The sequence below is a fragment of the Caretta caretta genome, chromosome 2 (genome assembly GCF_965140235.1).
Source record: "Caretta caretta isolate rCarCar2 chromosome 2, rCarCar1.hap1, whole genome shotgun sequence".
NCBI classification, from domain to species: domain Eukaryota; kingdom Metazoa; phylum Chordata; order Testudines; family Cheloniidae; genus Caretta; species Caretta caretta.
Genome location: NC_134207.1, coordinates 10,073,302 through 10,089,200, shown reverse-complemented (window position 1 = coordinate 10,089,200; position 15,899 = coordinate 10,073,302). Strand labels below are relative to the sequence as shown.

At 42.6% G+C, this 15,899-nt stretch overlaps 1 protein-coding gene across 9 annotated transcripts in view; it reads right to left on the bottom strand.

Annotated features, from left to right (window-relative positions):
- The window catches only part of PTK2 (protein tyrosine kinase 2), a 381,820-nt gene that overhangs the window by 231,326 nt on the left and 134,595 nt on the right, over positions 1-15,899 (bottom strand). For all 9 annotated transcript variants that reach the window (XM_048841744.2, XM_048841743.2, XM_048841741.2 and 6 more), the window contains one exon: positions 3,362-3,528. In XM_048841744.2, coding sequence (XP_048697701.1) covers positions 3,362-3,528 — 167 coding nt within the window. The remainder of the gene's footprint in view (positions 1-3,361; positions 3,529-15,899) is intronic.

The following is a 15,899-nucleotide window of genomic DNA, read 5'->3' as shown; positions in this document are numbered from 1 at the left end:
CTCACACTTCTAAAACTTAATCCAGAGACACTCAGGTTTTTCTGCAGTTTTATACCGGAGCTCTGAGCAGTCATACTGCTCCCTTACATACAGAGCTACTCCCCCACCTTTTCTGCCCTGCCTGTCCTTCCTGAACAGTTTATAACCATCCATGACAGTACTCCAGTCATGTGAGTTATCCCACCAAGTCTCTGTTATTCCAATCACGTCATAATTCCTTGACATCACCAGGACCTCCAGTTCTCCCTGCTTGTTACCAAGGCTTTGTGCATTTGAGAATCTACTGTACTAAATATAGGCACCAGTACAAAATAGCTTTTGATCTCTGCCTTCTGGACAAGTTGCCAAGTTTCTGAAATCTTGATGTTTTAAGTTGTATTTTTCCTTAACTGCACTAATCAGTTATTTCTACAAAGAATTTTTAACAAAGCAGATTCATCACCAATGTTAAAAAAACAATATACATAACAATGGGATGCATCTAATGGTAACTGTCTTATTACTGGATTAACAAATCTTCCAAATTAAATTGAGACTAAGTGTTTTACAATAATTAAAAGTATAATCTGCACATAAATTTGGTATAACACACCTCTGTTTGCAATGCTTGATCTTGCATGTCGAGGAAAAGAGAGAGAGCCAATGGTCATTGTAGTATACATACAGCTGTGTTCCTCAACATTCGTTTCCTGAATAGAATGAATGTTATCAATGAACAAATAAGCACTTGGTTCCACTGATAAAGTCTCCAGTGCTCACTGACATCTTTTTGAACCTATCTGGGGGTCTGTGAGAGTTGAAGACCTTGTCTACACTGCTAAAATAGGTGTGTGTGTTTTTACCTTCAGATAACTCATGTGCATGACCTATCTCATGGTAAAAACATGGTGAAGACATTGCACTTTTGTTTTACCATCCGGTAAACTAGGCAAGATCAGCACTATCCCGCTGCCTTGAGATGACCTCACCTAGTTTACCTCACAGTAAAACTGAAGTGTCCTGTTTTCACTGTGTTTTTACCTTGGGATAGTTCATGTGTGTGAGTTGCCAAAGAGTAAAAAACGTACCTTTTTCAGCAGTGAAGACAAGGCCATAGTGGTATCTTAAAGCAAGCTTAAGGCTTGGGCAATGTACTTCTTACAGCCAGCTACTTCTTGCTCCTTCACTCGCTATAGAATTGCATTCTGCTAATTTTCATTAGGATGGTTACCCATTGGCACTGCTGTAAAACTGGGCTACATGTGCTCTTAAAGCTGAACTGAATGCCATGGGAAGAGAGAAGAGATGTCTGGCTTAAACTGTGGCTGACCTTGTATGTCTGAACTTATTACTCATCCTGAGCCTTAACCACAGCCATAGGAGTCTACTGCAGTGCGGTGTGAATACAGAGTCACCTCCCTTACTGTTATTCTGCTCTGCTAGGTTTTCTCCTCAGGACTGGAAATAGTATCCAATAGCATCACAAAAATCACTTATGTTAGGGACAGAATTTGTTCCAAGAATTATTATTATTTTCTATCTCCTCCTGCTGACAGGAAGTATAATCTAAGCATCTGGACTGATCTAAAAGAACATTAGAGAATACATTTCCCGTGTATATTGAATACACAGTCTTAAATTAAAATCATTAAAAAATTCCCAGATGAGCAACAGTTACTGGATTATTATTTTATAGGAAGATATATTAATTCAAGCACTATTCCAGGACATCTCTCCTACTCTACTAATCTAAATATTTTAACAAGTACTGTCATCTGATCCTAAATACTCTGTTTTATAGTATTACAAATATGACAGCAACATTTTGATTATTCAAAGCAAATCTCTATGGGTTTAAAAGGTATGTCAGGCTGCTTGCATTCGATAAAGCATAAAATGACACTCTGGAGATCTACTGAATAATTTATATCTTATCATGACACTTGTCTGAGGTTTTTGCACAATCCCTTTATCCAAACGTCAAAACAATTATCTAACTTTCCTTTTAAAACTGATTAACTTTGTTTTGTAATGTGTAACATATGGGTTGCATCACATAATACAAATGAAACTGACACTTTGACACTAGGTAAGAAATTTCCACTGCATAAATTATTCACATCTCATATTTGATTCTGTTCATATTATATGAACAGAATATTCCCCCCCCCGCAAAAGATACTTCAAATTATTATTTATGATAAATTTGATTGAAAAAAAAATCAATCTGCATCATTAAAGCCTTCAGGAAGCCATGAAATGTCATGTACACAGAAGAAAATGTGCAATATTTCTGACACCAATGTTTTAAACTTTCTCATTTAGTGTGACAGGCTAATCCAGGCTACTCCCTAAAAGTTAATTAATAAACTCACAGGATCAGATTTGCTAAATGTGGTAAGCATTTACTAGTAAATTATCTAGCAATTTAAGTTTCAAGAAATTACGTGCAGACTGTTAACTCTACTACAGTTCTTCAAAGAACATATCTGTGGATTTTAAAATGACTAGTAATTCTGCGTAAAGTGTGTTATGGTCAGAAAACTGATTATAATCATAGATTGTATGGCCAGAAGGGATCACTGTGATCATCCAGTTTGACCTCCTGCATAACACAGGCCATAGGATTTTCCTGAATTAACTATGAAAATATCTTACTCAGTACATCTGCTCCATGAATTTATTCAGATATATATCTCTTCACTTTTCTGACCAAGTTTTTCTACTGCTCTTTACTTCTATTAGCACTGCAGAAGCAAATCATTTAAGACAGACTCTAAGACAGACTGAGCTACATTCTTCTGTGGTTTGTATATTAACAACAGATTTGGCAATTAAATCTCACCTGGAGAATCTTAACCCATTCTAAATCTGTACATTTCTAAACAGGACTAATTAACATTTGTCATAGTTAAACGATGGCTGTATTATATGAAGCTTAGCAACACTTCCCTAATTTCTTTTAAAGAGAATATAAAATGCCTTTTTAGAAGTATCTTTTAAATGCATCACAGCATTTTTATGCTTAAACAGGGATACAATTAAATGTTATGATTCACTGGACCTAACTACATATTTAGCAAGTCTCATCCTACTCTTATCCCACTCCAAGGTTTGCAGGCTCAAGTTAGATTTATCAGCTCTTCACTGTTGGCAGAATTCCCTCCTAGCTAATGAGCCTTTCCTCTGGAATACCAGGGCGTGTTCTCATTTCTTCTAGCTTTTTGCTGGGTAATTATAGGCAGCTGTCTCCCTTTCTACGAGCCCTATTCTCAGGAGTTCTGCAATAGGCTTTTCTTTATAAAATAGAAGATTATACGAAGTTTATGGCACACAGAACAAAATTATTTGATTTTGAAACTGAACAGGTTTATAATCTTACTTCCATTCCTCTGGAGGGTGGGCTAATTCAAACCTCTCCCTCACATTGGATACACCCATGTCCAGATGTAGCCAGTGGACTTCCTCAGATTGCAGGTGACTGAGCCGTAATCCATAACAGGCCACATTCTTTACTTTGTGACTGTCCACTATCTTCTGAATTATGCCCTAAAACACATAAAAATGCACATTTGTTATACATCTTTTTGTTCATGCCTGTAAAGGGTAATCATATCATACTTTATACATAAGGCTAATTAATGAATCCGACATAGCTACATTTATTAGGAATGCAAGAAAAGAAGTTACTCATTTTTAAACCATAATTCCAGTTCTGGATTTTTAGTTATATGATTTACATGAATCTGTACCAGTCATGTATCTTACAAAACTGAGCCACCATATGCTCTACACAGGGAAAATGCTGGGGAGCAAAAAGGGCAGATTTTCAGATTAAAAAAAAAAAAGAACATGTACTTGTTAAATATTTCTAACTCTTCTGCAAATCTTGACAGTCACTCCACACCTATATTAGGAAATCAGTCATAAGCTTTCCTCTTTTTTTGTGCCTGAAAAGACAGGATTTAGTAAAAGGTTAATTCACTCATGAACCTTGATTTTTCCATCTAACTTGTCCTTGAGGGTCAACATTAATCTCTACAAAGGCAGAAATATTCCCTACACAAGAGGCATCTACTCAGGTAGATTTTTTCTAACAGAAGAATTTTACCCCTGGCTTGTCCTTTGATAAATTATAGTTTAGACTATCTCCAGGCAAGGAATAGTCAGAGTCCAAGAAAAGTCCACAAGTATGTGCCATAGAGTCCCACAAGAGTGGGAGCAGGACTACAGGGGCTACGTAAGTAACAGTTTGTGCAATGTAGGGCAGTTCTGCAAAGTTCATTATTTTATATCCCAAAGGGTTTAAATGGTTGAAAAACAACTTTTGAAACTGTGCAATACTATAAAAACCTGACCCTTATGGGCGTCTCTAGACCAGCAGGATCTTTGGTTGATGAGCCATCACTAGTATAGTGTGTATGCTGAGGTGCAAGAGGGGTGAAGATGATGTGGGGCCTACAAACAGGAAAGGCAAGACAAATTAAATAATACGCTCATGTCCCACTTAGCTTTGCTAGTGACGTACTGACCAAAATGGTGCTAAAGCTGGTGAAGTTTGTTTTTTCACATTTAACAGAAGCCTGCTTTTTATGTACTGCTGTTTGTATACTTTACCAAATATTGCAGAGTACAGTTGCCCATATCCAGGATTACAAAGAGCAGCGCTACTTCCAAGAGTACTTAGATGTACAAAGGCAAATATTTAACCCCCTCCTTACACTAAGGGCAATTTTTGCTTAAGTAAAGCCTGACATTTTGGCAAGCATACTTTTTTCTGAAGGTCATACAAAGTGCAAAACATGCAGAGCTCATTTCAGAAATCTGCCCATGAAGGACAGCGCCTCGTCAATAATGAAAATAGAGGTTAATGTTCTGAAAAGGTAGTTGTACTCAAATCAAAATAGGACAAAGATGAGTTTGGGAAATGGAGTAAAGGTAAAATTGTATATTTTCTACACCAACAAACCATTAAAAATATTGACAGATGAGCCACAGTCAGAAACTGCTACAGTAGATAATCAAGTGTGTGTCCAGAAAAGAAATGAGGAGATTCAAGAGCTTCCCGAACTATCAGCCTGGTATTTTCTAATGGGGCCCAGGAAATCAAGTGCCTAATTCTCGCCAGTGGGAGCTGGGTGCCTAAATCCCTTTGAAATCCCAGCCTCAATTTAAAAACACAAAATATTTCTCCACCTTACTCCAGAAGAGTGCAATAGCTCTTCTGTTCACGTAACTAATCGCATCAAAATCAAGTAAATAGCAAGACCGTATTCTTTTGAATTAAAAAAATGGTCAATACACACACAAGTTGAGTACATAGATACCACAGTTGGCATACATGGTACTGCACTACACCGACATGCAGCAGGTTAGCTGTGATAAATAACATGTCCCAGCCTGAGAGCTTAAACGCTATATACATATTATGATTTTTTGCTTTTGTATTATCCTATAAAGTGAGAACAAATTTTATCTAGAATATTAAACAGAAAAGTAAACAAGCAGAGGTAGGCCATTCAGTGAGAAATTTAGAAAACATTTAGAGAATGGAGATGAAAGGTAAATACAACTTAATAGATGGATAAAGTAAAATGGATTCACCTCTCTTCTCAAGTTTAGTAAACCAATGAGAAGTACTTTTTACAATCTAATCAATTAACTTAAATACATTTATCAAAAATTAAATATGCTGAAGAATGAATTAAGACAACCTTTAATTTCATTATTATTTTACAAACTTGTACATTTACGCAGAGCGCAAGAACTGGTGCATACTGCAAATCAAAATAAATACTGCATTTTGCTATCAGGCTTCCTTAGACTATTCCAATACTACAGCTTGACCCCAAAATGGAAAAATAAGAAAATAATGTAATTGAAATGTTCAAGCTTTTAATATAGAGAGTTCATTCATTTTACACAAAAAACATTAAAGAAGCTTAATTTCAACTACTTGGGGCCAGATCCTCACCTTGAATAAATCAGGATAGCTCCATTGAGCAACAATTTACACTAAGTGAGGATCTGTCCGTGTGTGTGAAACAGCTACATACATATAATCTAGTAAATTCCCTCAGAGTACAGCAGGGTTTTGTTTTAGCCTGCTAGTGTTACAAAGCAGCAAAAGATTAAATCTCCAAGAGCTTTACTGGCAGGGCAGCCATAATTTGGGCCAGTGTACTCAACTCTGACCCTTGTTAAATAATGCAGGGAAAGTCTCGGAGTTCTGGAAAGCCTCCCCAGACTGTCTAGGGACACTTCCAACACCAGACAAAGCAATTGCCATAACTTGTGCATGGATGACAGCTTCTCTGTCTTTCATGCTAACAAGAGACTTCACAAGTTGGGAAACCTTGCCACAAGCATGCCTGATGCTCTTTATAATCGTGACTAGAATGTTTAATCAGAGGTTTTCAGACGAACAGTTTAACTGCTTAACAACTGTACAGTAGGAACTAAAACACCCTGAAGTAAGCCATGACTAAATGCTTGACGCTCTAACCACAGTGATATTTAAAAATTTCACAAGCCTAAGTATGACTAATCTTTTCTAGCTCATGGAACAGTACAGCGTGTTCTAGGACCAGGATTGTAGGGAAGGAACACCTGAGTTCCAATCCTGACTATCAATGACCATTGTGTGGCCTTGAGTACACTCCAACTTATCAGTTTCCCAGTTAAGGAATACATTTATCTCCCACACAGGTACATTATAAGAGTTAATGTTAATGTAGCACTTTACACACTCAAAGTGCTATAAGACTGCTAAAGTTTCATGCAGGAAGTTTAAGTTATGAATTGAACTGTACTGGACTCCAAAGCTTCAAGTAAGTCAGATTTAAAATTTCCATAGAAAAAACACAACTATGGAATACCCACATTCATGCTTACTGCAGTAGGATTTAGCCACACAACATCTATTCTTAAAATCCAAAGCCAAAAGGGACAATTATGATCATCTAGTTCAGGGGTTCTCAAACTTCGTTGCACCACGACTCCCTTCTGACAACAAAAATTACTACACGACCCCAGGATGGGGGACCAAAGCATGAGCCCCGCCACTCCAGGTGACGGGGGCCAAAGCTGAAGCCCAAGGGCTTCATCCCCAGTTGGGGGACCTGTAACCTGAACCCTGTCATCCAGGGCTGAAGCCCTCAAGCTTCGCCTTCAGCCCTGGGCAGTGGGGGTTGGCCTCTTAACTTTGGCCCCGGGGCCCAGCAAGTCTATCATGAGTCCTGGAGACCCCCTTAAAATGGGGTTGTGACCCACTTTGCGGTCCTGATCCACAGTTTGAGAACCGCTGATCTAGTTTAGCCTCCCGTACAAGATATAGAACTTCCCCAAATTAATTCCGATAGCATATCTTTTAGAAAAACATCCAATCTTGATTAAAAAATTGTCAGTGATGGAGAACCACCATAACCCTTGGTAAACTGTTCCAATGGTTAAGTACTCTCAGTCAAAAATTTATGCCATATTTGCAGTCTGAATTTGTGTAGCTTCAAAGTCCAAACATTAGACTGTGTTATATTTTTCTCGGCTAGATTGAAGAGCCTATTAATAAATATTTGTTCCCCATGTAAGTGCTTATCAACTGTAATCAAGTCATCCCTTAAACTGCTCTTTGTTATGCTAAATAGCTTGAGCTCTTTGAGTCTATTACTAATCATTTTTGTGGCTCTTCTCTGAACCATCTCCAATTTATCAACATCCTTCTTGAATTGTGGATACTAGAACTGGACACAGTATTCCTGCAGTGGTCGGACCAGTGCTAAATACACAGGTAAAATAACCTCACTACTCCTACTTGAGATTTCCCTGTTTATGGATCCAAGGATCACATTAGCCATTTTGGTTGCAGCGTCACACTGGGAGCTCAGGTTCAGCTGGTTATCCAACACAACTCCAAATCATTTTTTTAGAGTCCCCGCTTCCTAAGAGAGAGTCCCCCACTGTGTAAGTATGGCCTACATTCTTTGTTCATAGACATTTAACTACACTAAAACATGTATTGTTTGCTTGCATGCAGTTCACCAAGCAATCCAGATCACTCAGGCTTACAGACCTCTCCCCTTCATTATTTATCACTCCCCCAATTTTGGGGTCATCTGCAAACTTTATCAGTAATGATTTTATATTTTCTTCCAGGTCACTGATAAAAAATAAAAAATAGCTTCGGCCAAGAACTGATCCCTGCAGGATCGTGCTCGATGATTCCATATTTACAATTACATTTTGAGATCTCTCAGTTAGCCATCTTTCAATCCACTTAATGTGTGCCATGTTAATTTTATATCTTCCAGGTTTTTTAATCAAAATGACATGCGGAACCAAGAGAATGCTTATAGAAGTCTATTACATCAACACTATTACCTTTATCAACCAAACTTGTCATCTCATTAAAAAAGATATTAAGTTAGTTTGCCAGGATCTTTTTTCCATAAACCCATGTTGATTAGTATTAATTATACTACCCTCCTTTAATGCTTTATTAATTGAATCCCGTATCAGCCACTCCATAATCTTGCCTGGAAATTATGTCAGACTGATAGACTATAAATACCTGGGTCATCCTTTCCACCCTTTTAAAATATTTGCACAACATTAACTTTCTTCTAGTCTTCTGGAACTTCCCCCCAGTGTTCCAGGACTTACTGAAATTTTACTGAAAAATAATTATATTGTTTTAATCAATATATTTTGCCTTTTGCCTGTCATCCAAGGATTTCAGAGTGCTTTCCATCAATGTAAGAAATGTAACAATATGCAATTTATACACCAAAGATATTTTTTTTCAGTAGTAGTAGTAGTAATTAGCCTCATTATTGTGGTACAAAAGGGGACCATTCATAGTTGCTTCTGGACACAGGACTATAGATTTATGTCCATAGTGCTATTTCTATAGATCTTTATCAGATAAGTGTATATTTCACTTGGAAGGAGCAGAGTTATGTCCTGTCACCTGGCTCAGGTACCCATCCATAATGTGGGCATGTATTAAATACAAAACAAGAAAAATGAGATACTTATGCAACAGCAGAGGGTACCTACTTTCTAGCTCATTTACCAATAATGCTCAAGAATGAGACTCAGATTTCTTAATATGTAGTTAGTCTGACAAATTCTTCTGTCATTTGGGCTGTTCTTATCACTCAAACACAGCTCCACAGTAGACGTGTCACTAGTAATGTGCAGAAGCAATTTCTAGACAGATCTGTCCTGTGCAGGAGATGGACTGGTTCTCTCTATTGCCCAATAAAGCCACCTCAGGGTTGATTTTAAGTTTGGTCTGCATTTTGGCACTACCAAATGATGAAAGGCCCAAGTCCATGATATCTGAGCCATTCTCATCAGATGTGCAGGAAGTCTCCTCTGTGTCCAAGCCCTCTTCTAAGTACATTTTTGCCCAGATTCTTTCACAACATGACAGGAAGACCACCAGTTTCTATGTATTATTGTATAGCGTATTAATCTTGCCCTACTGTCCCTGATAGTTAGCTCTCAATGCACTGAAGCCACCTTACTTTCCTCCTCTGTAAATTGTGCTACCAGATCACATTCTCAGGTCTCTTGTTAACTGTTGCATTCACCCAAAACCACAAGCCATGGCATAGGAATATCCAAAGAATGGTCCAAGGACCAAATTCAGAGGGAGACGTTGGGGCGCTGGGGAAGGAGTAGATACTGTTAAGAAAGCCAGCCAAGACAGGAATGGAAGAACACAGACTTTGTGGGAAAGAACCAAGCAATGGAAGTGGAGAGAGAATGGGAACCGCCATGGAAGGACAGAGTTTGGAGAATAGAAAGATCAGAGAGAGAAAGAGAAAAACACAAGGAAGAAAGAAAAAGCAATAGAAAGATTAAAATGAATTGTAGGAGGAGAAAAACAAGGCAAGGCACAGCTTAAAAACTGCCTTAATTATTTATGTCCCCACATTTTACTATATTTCTTGGTCAAGGACTGGGGAGTTGAAAGGAAGGAGGAGGATCCACTTTAACTTGGACCATGGTAGCATGTGGAGGGAGGAAAAGATATTTTCAGGATGATTGTGGCTGAGCGCCAGGGACACAGCAACTCCTAAATTTTCTAATTTGAGCATTGCCTTTCCCTGTAACTACAGGATGAGGACAATGCAAATCAACTATCAGTTTTATTGCAAGAAAGATACAAGAATATATGGCTACACATATTTAATGGACAAAAACATTTATGTACACACATATGCAAATTACTTCAGGCTCCTGGCAAATTGCCACCATAGCCCTCTGTGTTGCAAGGTTTAGATACCTCTTCTGTAGCCTGTATGTTTGTTTCTATGGGTTTGTTCTATAAATCTTTCTAGCTCAGCAACACAAAGAACAGCTTATTTAGGAAGTGCACACATGACAGAGGCACAGAGCTAAAGGAACCCCAAATCAATTTTGTAAACAATCTGAGCTGTTGCTGTGATTGCTTAAAAAAACTGAAAACTTAGGGCCAGATCCTCAGCCAGTGTAATTCAAGTTAGTTCCATTCACTTCTGGCCCTTTTATTATAATCATCATTAATCATCATCATTATTCATTATTTGTATTGTGGTAGTCTCTAGAGGCCCCCATCAGGGATCACGCCTCTTTATGCCAGTCATGGTAAACATACATAACAAAAAGATGGTCCCTGCCTCAAAGTATTTACAGAAAGATATTCAATAAAATAGGTTACTTCTTCCTCCCATCTGGCCTACATGGAAGACTTCCAATGACTCTAAAGCGTGGGGTCTTTTCCTCAACAGATCTTTTTTCTGTGTATTCAGTCTTATCTGTTGACTTGAGTAAAACATTATTTGATTCCTTCACCTTTTATCCCTGCACAGGCAACACATCTAATGGAAAGGGATCTGGATTTCTGACTTGCAGGTAGAGGCGCTCGACGCCCTTGAGGAACCTGGCAGTCATGTCCTGGGCAAAAAACAATCTACCCTTGAGCAGCGGATGAAAGGCCGAGATAGCAGCCAAGTGGACTTTGATAGATGAAAGGGACAGGCCTTGGAGCTTTAGAAGCAGAAGGCAGCCCAGGATTAACCACAGTGAGGCCCGCTTGGGCTGAATGCCTTTATCCGAGGTCCAACAAGCAAACCGCTTCCATTTGGCCAGGGAGGTTGCTCTGGTGGAGGGCTTTCTGCTGCCCAACAGGACCTATTGTACACTGGCCAAGCACGCCCGCTCCTCCGCATTTAACCATGCAGCAGCCAAACCATCAGGTGCAGTGCCTCCAGGTTTGGAAGCAGAAGACTGCCGTGGTTTTGGGACAGGAGGTCTCGCCTGAGCAGTAGCTGTAACAGAGCAGCCACTGAGAGGTCCAGAAGTGTGCCGAACCAGTGCTGGTGCAGCCAAGCTGTGGCTACGAGGATCACGTTCACTCGGTACTGCTTGATCTTCATGAAGATCCTGTGAATTAACAGCACTAGGGGGAAGGTGCACAACAGATTCCCCCGACGACGGGAGTAGAAAATCATCTGACAGTGAGCCTCTATCAATCCCCCAAATCAAGCAGAAAACGGGGCATTTCCTGTTCTGCCTCGATGCGAACAGGTCCACCTGGGGAGTCCCCAACCTCTGGAAGATGATGCTGACCACTTCCGGATGGAGGGACCACTCGTCATGAGACGAGAAGGTCCCGCTGAAGCGATCTGCCAAAGCGTTCCTGGCCCGGGGAGATGTGCAGCTACGAGATGGATGCCATGCTGTACACAGAAGTCCCAGAGCCTGAGAGCTTTTTGGCAAAGGGCAGACGATCTGGCTCTGCCTTGCTTGTTGATATAGATCATGGCCACTGTATTGTCCATCAGGATCTGGACCACCCTGCTTTTTATGTGAATTAGGAAGGCTTGGCAGGTCAGGTGAATCACTCTGAGCTCCCTTACGTTAATGTGTAGGGAGCAATCGTGACTCAACCAATGGCCTTGCGTGCTGAGATCATCCAAGTGGGCTCTCCACCCCAGGTCCAAGGCATCGGAGACGAGGGTCTCCAATGCAGGATTCTGCCATTAGGTGAGTGATGACTGTACGTGGTCCGGGACCCTGACAACCCAGTCATGCTGTGTCTGTTGGGGACATAGACTGATGCCAGCCACGTCTGCAGGGTCCTGAGACAGAGCCATGTGTGTCAGACCATGTGGCCCAACAATCGCAGGCACGTGTGAGTGATGGTGAGACGGTGGGCTTGCATGCACGAGATGAGGTCCTCCATGGCTTGGAACCAAGCCTCAGGGAGGAAGGCTCAGGCCTGAGTCAAATCGAGGACTGGTCCAGTGAATTCTATGCATTGCACTGGATTTAAGGTCGACTTTTTCTCATTTATTAACAGCCCCAGATTGCGACAGATGGAAAAAATCACACCAAGATGCTGCTGCACCTGATCCCACGTCCGACACTTTATTTGCCAGTCGTCGAGGTACAGGTAAATTTGAACACCCCGGCACCTCAGGTAAGTGGCCACTGGTGCTATGCACTTTGTGAACACTGTCGGAGCTGACGAGAGACCGAATAGCAATGCTGTGAATTGGAAATGGCACTGGCCCAGCGTAAAACGAAGAAAGCGCCTGTGTCCTGGGAAAATGGAAATACACGTCCTTCAAACAGAGGACGGAGTACCAATCTCCCAGATCCAGGGAGGGGATGATGGAGGCCAGGGAGACCATGTGAAACTTTAACTTTTTGAAAGACTTGTTGAGATGATGCAGGTCCAAAATGGTTCTGAGGCTCTTTTTTGCTTTCGGGATCAGGAAGTAGCAGAAGTAGAACCCCTTTCCTTTCATGTCTCGAGGGAGCTCCTCCACCGCCCCCAAATGCAGGAGGCTCTCAACCTGTTGGATGAGGAGCAGCTCATGAGAAGGGTCCCTGAAAAGAGATGGGGAAGGGGGGGTGAGAGGGAGGGTGGGCCACGAACTGCACGGTGTAACCTCAGGATATTATTTTGAGCACCCAACAGTCCGAGGTCAGCCGAGACCAGGGTGACCAGAAGGGGCGGAGGCAGTCGAGGAAAGAGTGGGAGTGTGGATCTAGGGAGGAGAGTGGGGCATCGTTCTCAAGTGCATCCTCAAAATGACTGCTTCTGGCCTCCTTCGTTTCTGGAAGGGCCAGGCTGAGCAGACAAACGGGAAGACGACAGGTGTTGCTGCTCAGACCCCTTGTCACTATCCTTTCTCCTGTAGGTGCCCAGCCAGGGAGTTCCCCAGGACCTAGACTGCGGTGGCGGAGGGCGAAACAGCTGGGGAGTATGGAGGCCCAAAGAGTGGAGGGTGGCACGGGAGTCTTTAAGGCCATGGAGTCTCAAGTCCGTGAGCTCAGAGAAGAACCCCGTCTCCTCAAATGGGAGGTCCTGTACAGTGGCCTGCATTTCCTGGGATAACCAAGAGGACTACAACCAGGAGCTGCACCTCACGGCCACCACGGAGGCGACCAACCTGGCTGCTGAGTCAGTAGTGTCCCAGGCCATCTGAAGGCCCCCCCTTGCCACCACTGTGCCTTCGTCGACTAAAGTGGCGAATTCTTGGGCTTGGTCCTGCAGGAGGGCCTCCTTGAATTTGTTAAGGGAAGCCCACAGGTTAACATTGTACCTGCCTAACAGGGCCTGGTGATTAGACGCTCAAAATTGTAGGCTTGCCGTCAAATAAATCTTTCTGCCAAATAAGTCCAGTCACGGCGTCTCTGTTTTTAACATGCCACTGACTTGGCCCTGCCCGTCCCTTTCATTAACAGCGGACACAACCAGTGATGTTGCTGGAGGGTGTGTATACAGATATTCAAACTGTTTTGCAGGGACATAATACTTCTTTTCTGCCTTCTTAGAAGTAGGCAGAATCGAACAGGGATCTGCCACAGCGATTTGCCAATCTGAAGGACCCTGGGGTGGATGGGCAGTGCGACCTGTTACATGGAGGAGGATATAATGTTAAAGAGGTTGTTGGACTCCTCCGCGACATCCTCAATTTTCAAGTTCTAGTTGGTAGTCACACTCTTAAGGAGGGCCTGTGGCTCCTTGAAGTTGTTGGGGGACAGAGGGCTGCCCATTTGGGAGGGACCCACCACCTGAAGCTCTGAAGCTGACGATGACGAGTGCACCGCCGGGGGAGGAGCGGGCTCCCCTTCTTTCTCTGGGGATGGCTCCTTAGTTGCTAGAGTCCAATGCGCTGCCCCCACATCAGATTCGGTACTGTGTTCTGACTCCAGTGCCGGAGGCGGTTTGTCCGAAGCAGCCAGGGAGGACTGGTGGGAATACAGGCCTGGCATTATGGGCACGCCCCACGGGTTCCTGTACAGACATTGAGCAGGCCACTCTTGCTGCTGTCATGTCGTCGCTGCAGGTGCCGTGCTGGGTTGGCGGAGAACCACCCCTCCTTTGCCAGGGGCTGAACTCCCAGTCCAAGTAAAACAAGTGCCCTTCCAGCGACCAGGGCGGAGTTGTCAAGGTCCGAGTCTGCCAACTGACCCTGGTCGGCGACCTGAGAGGCAAGGATTGGTGCCTGCCCGACAAGCAGTACCGGGAGGATGGAGACTGTTGCCGTGACTGGGAGCGATCCCACCCCGGTGAGGACCAACATCTGGGAGACCGTCTAGGCAAGGGTGACTTGCGCCATGGCAATCTTTGATGGGAAGCTCCACCTAGAATGGAATTGATATGCGCAAGCACTTGAAGAAGAAACTCTCTTTTGGGTCTAGAGCAATTACCTTTAAGAACACTTGCTCAAGAACACTCCTGGGGAAATAACCTCTCAAGTATATGACTTTGTTGAGTCCGACAGTTCTCAATCTCCCTGGGATACCACCTCAGGATCCAAGGGATGGACTTCTCTACCATTTGGGCAGTGCCTTTCCCCTCTGGTTTCCAAATATTTCATTAGTTTTAATTCAGAGAGATGATGAAAGGGAGGAGAAATCAGTATAGGACTCGCTCTCTTCTAATTTGAGCATGTTCCCCTCTTCTGACTAAAGGGGAGGGTCTAGTAACATCATCATCCTGTTCCATCACACATCCCATATAAGGAGTGGACCCCATGAAGAAACATAGCAGACTGACCTTCCAGGTCAGGTATATGGCAGGGGCTGTGATATTACCAAGGCTCCCTTTGAGACCAACTGCACTGGGTCTGTGCTGGTCTGAGGTGGAATACCAGTCTCGCCACTCATAGCCCAAAAACCACATCTTAACGACCTAGAGGGCTACTGCTGCAATCCTGAGTCAAGTGCAGGGAGTGGGCCTGAGAGAGTCTTACCAGTCCAGCATACTCTATAGTGCCTGATTCTGCAGCTGGTATTCCCACAGCTGTCTGTTGAGACACAATCACTCCTGTCAAGAAGTGGAGAAATTCAGCTGCTGCCTTTGACTCTGTGGCAATAGCATTTGCAAGTGAGAGTCTTGTTGACAGTCTGGGAACATAAGAATGGCCCTACGGGTCAGACCAAAGGTCCATCTAGCCCAGTATCCTATCTTCCGACAGTGGCCAGTGCCAGGTGCCCCAGAGGGAATGATCAGAGCAGGTAATCAACAAGTGATCCATCCTCTGTCACTCATTCCCAGCTTCTGGCAAACAGAGGCTAGGGACACCATTCCTTCCCACACTGGCTAATAGCCGTTGATGGACCTATCCTCCATGAATTTATCTATTTCTATTTTGAACCCTGTTATGGCCTTGGCCACCACAACATCCTCTGGCAAGGAGCTCCACAGGTTGACTGTGCGTTGTATGAAGAAATACTTCCTTTTGTTTGTTTTAAACCTGCTGCCTATTAATTTCATTTGGTGACCCCCTAGCTCTTGTGTTGTGAGAAGCAGTAAACAACAGTTCCTTATCTACTTTCTCTACACCAGTCATGATTTTATAGACTTCAATCATATGCCCACCGTAGTCATCTCTTTTCCAAGCTGAAAAGTCCCA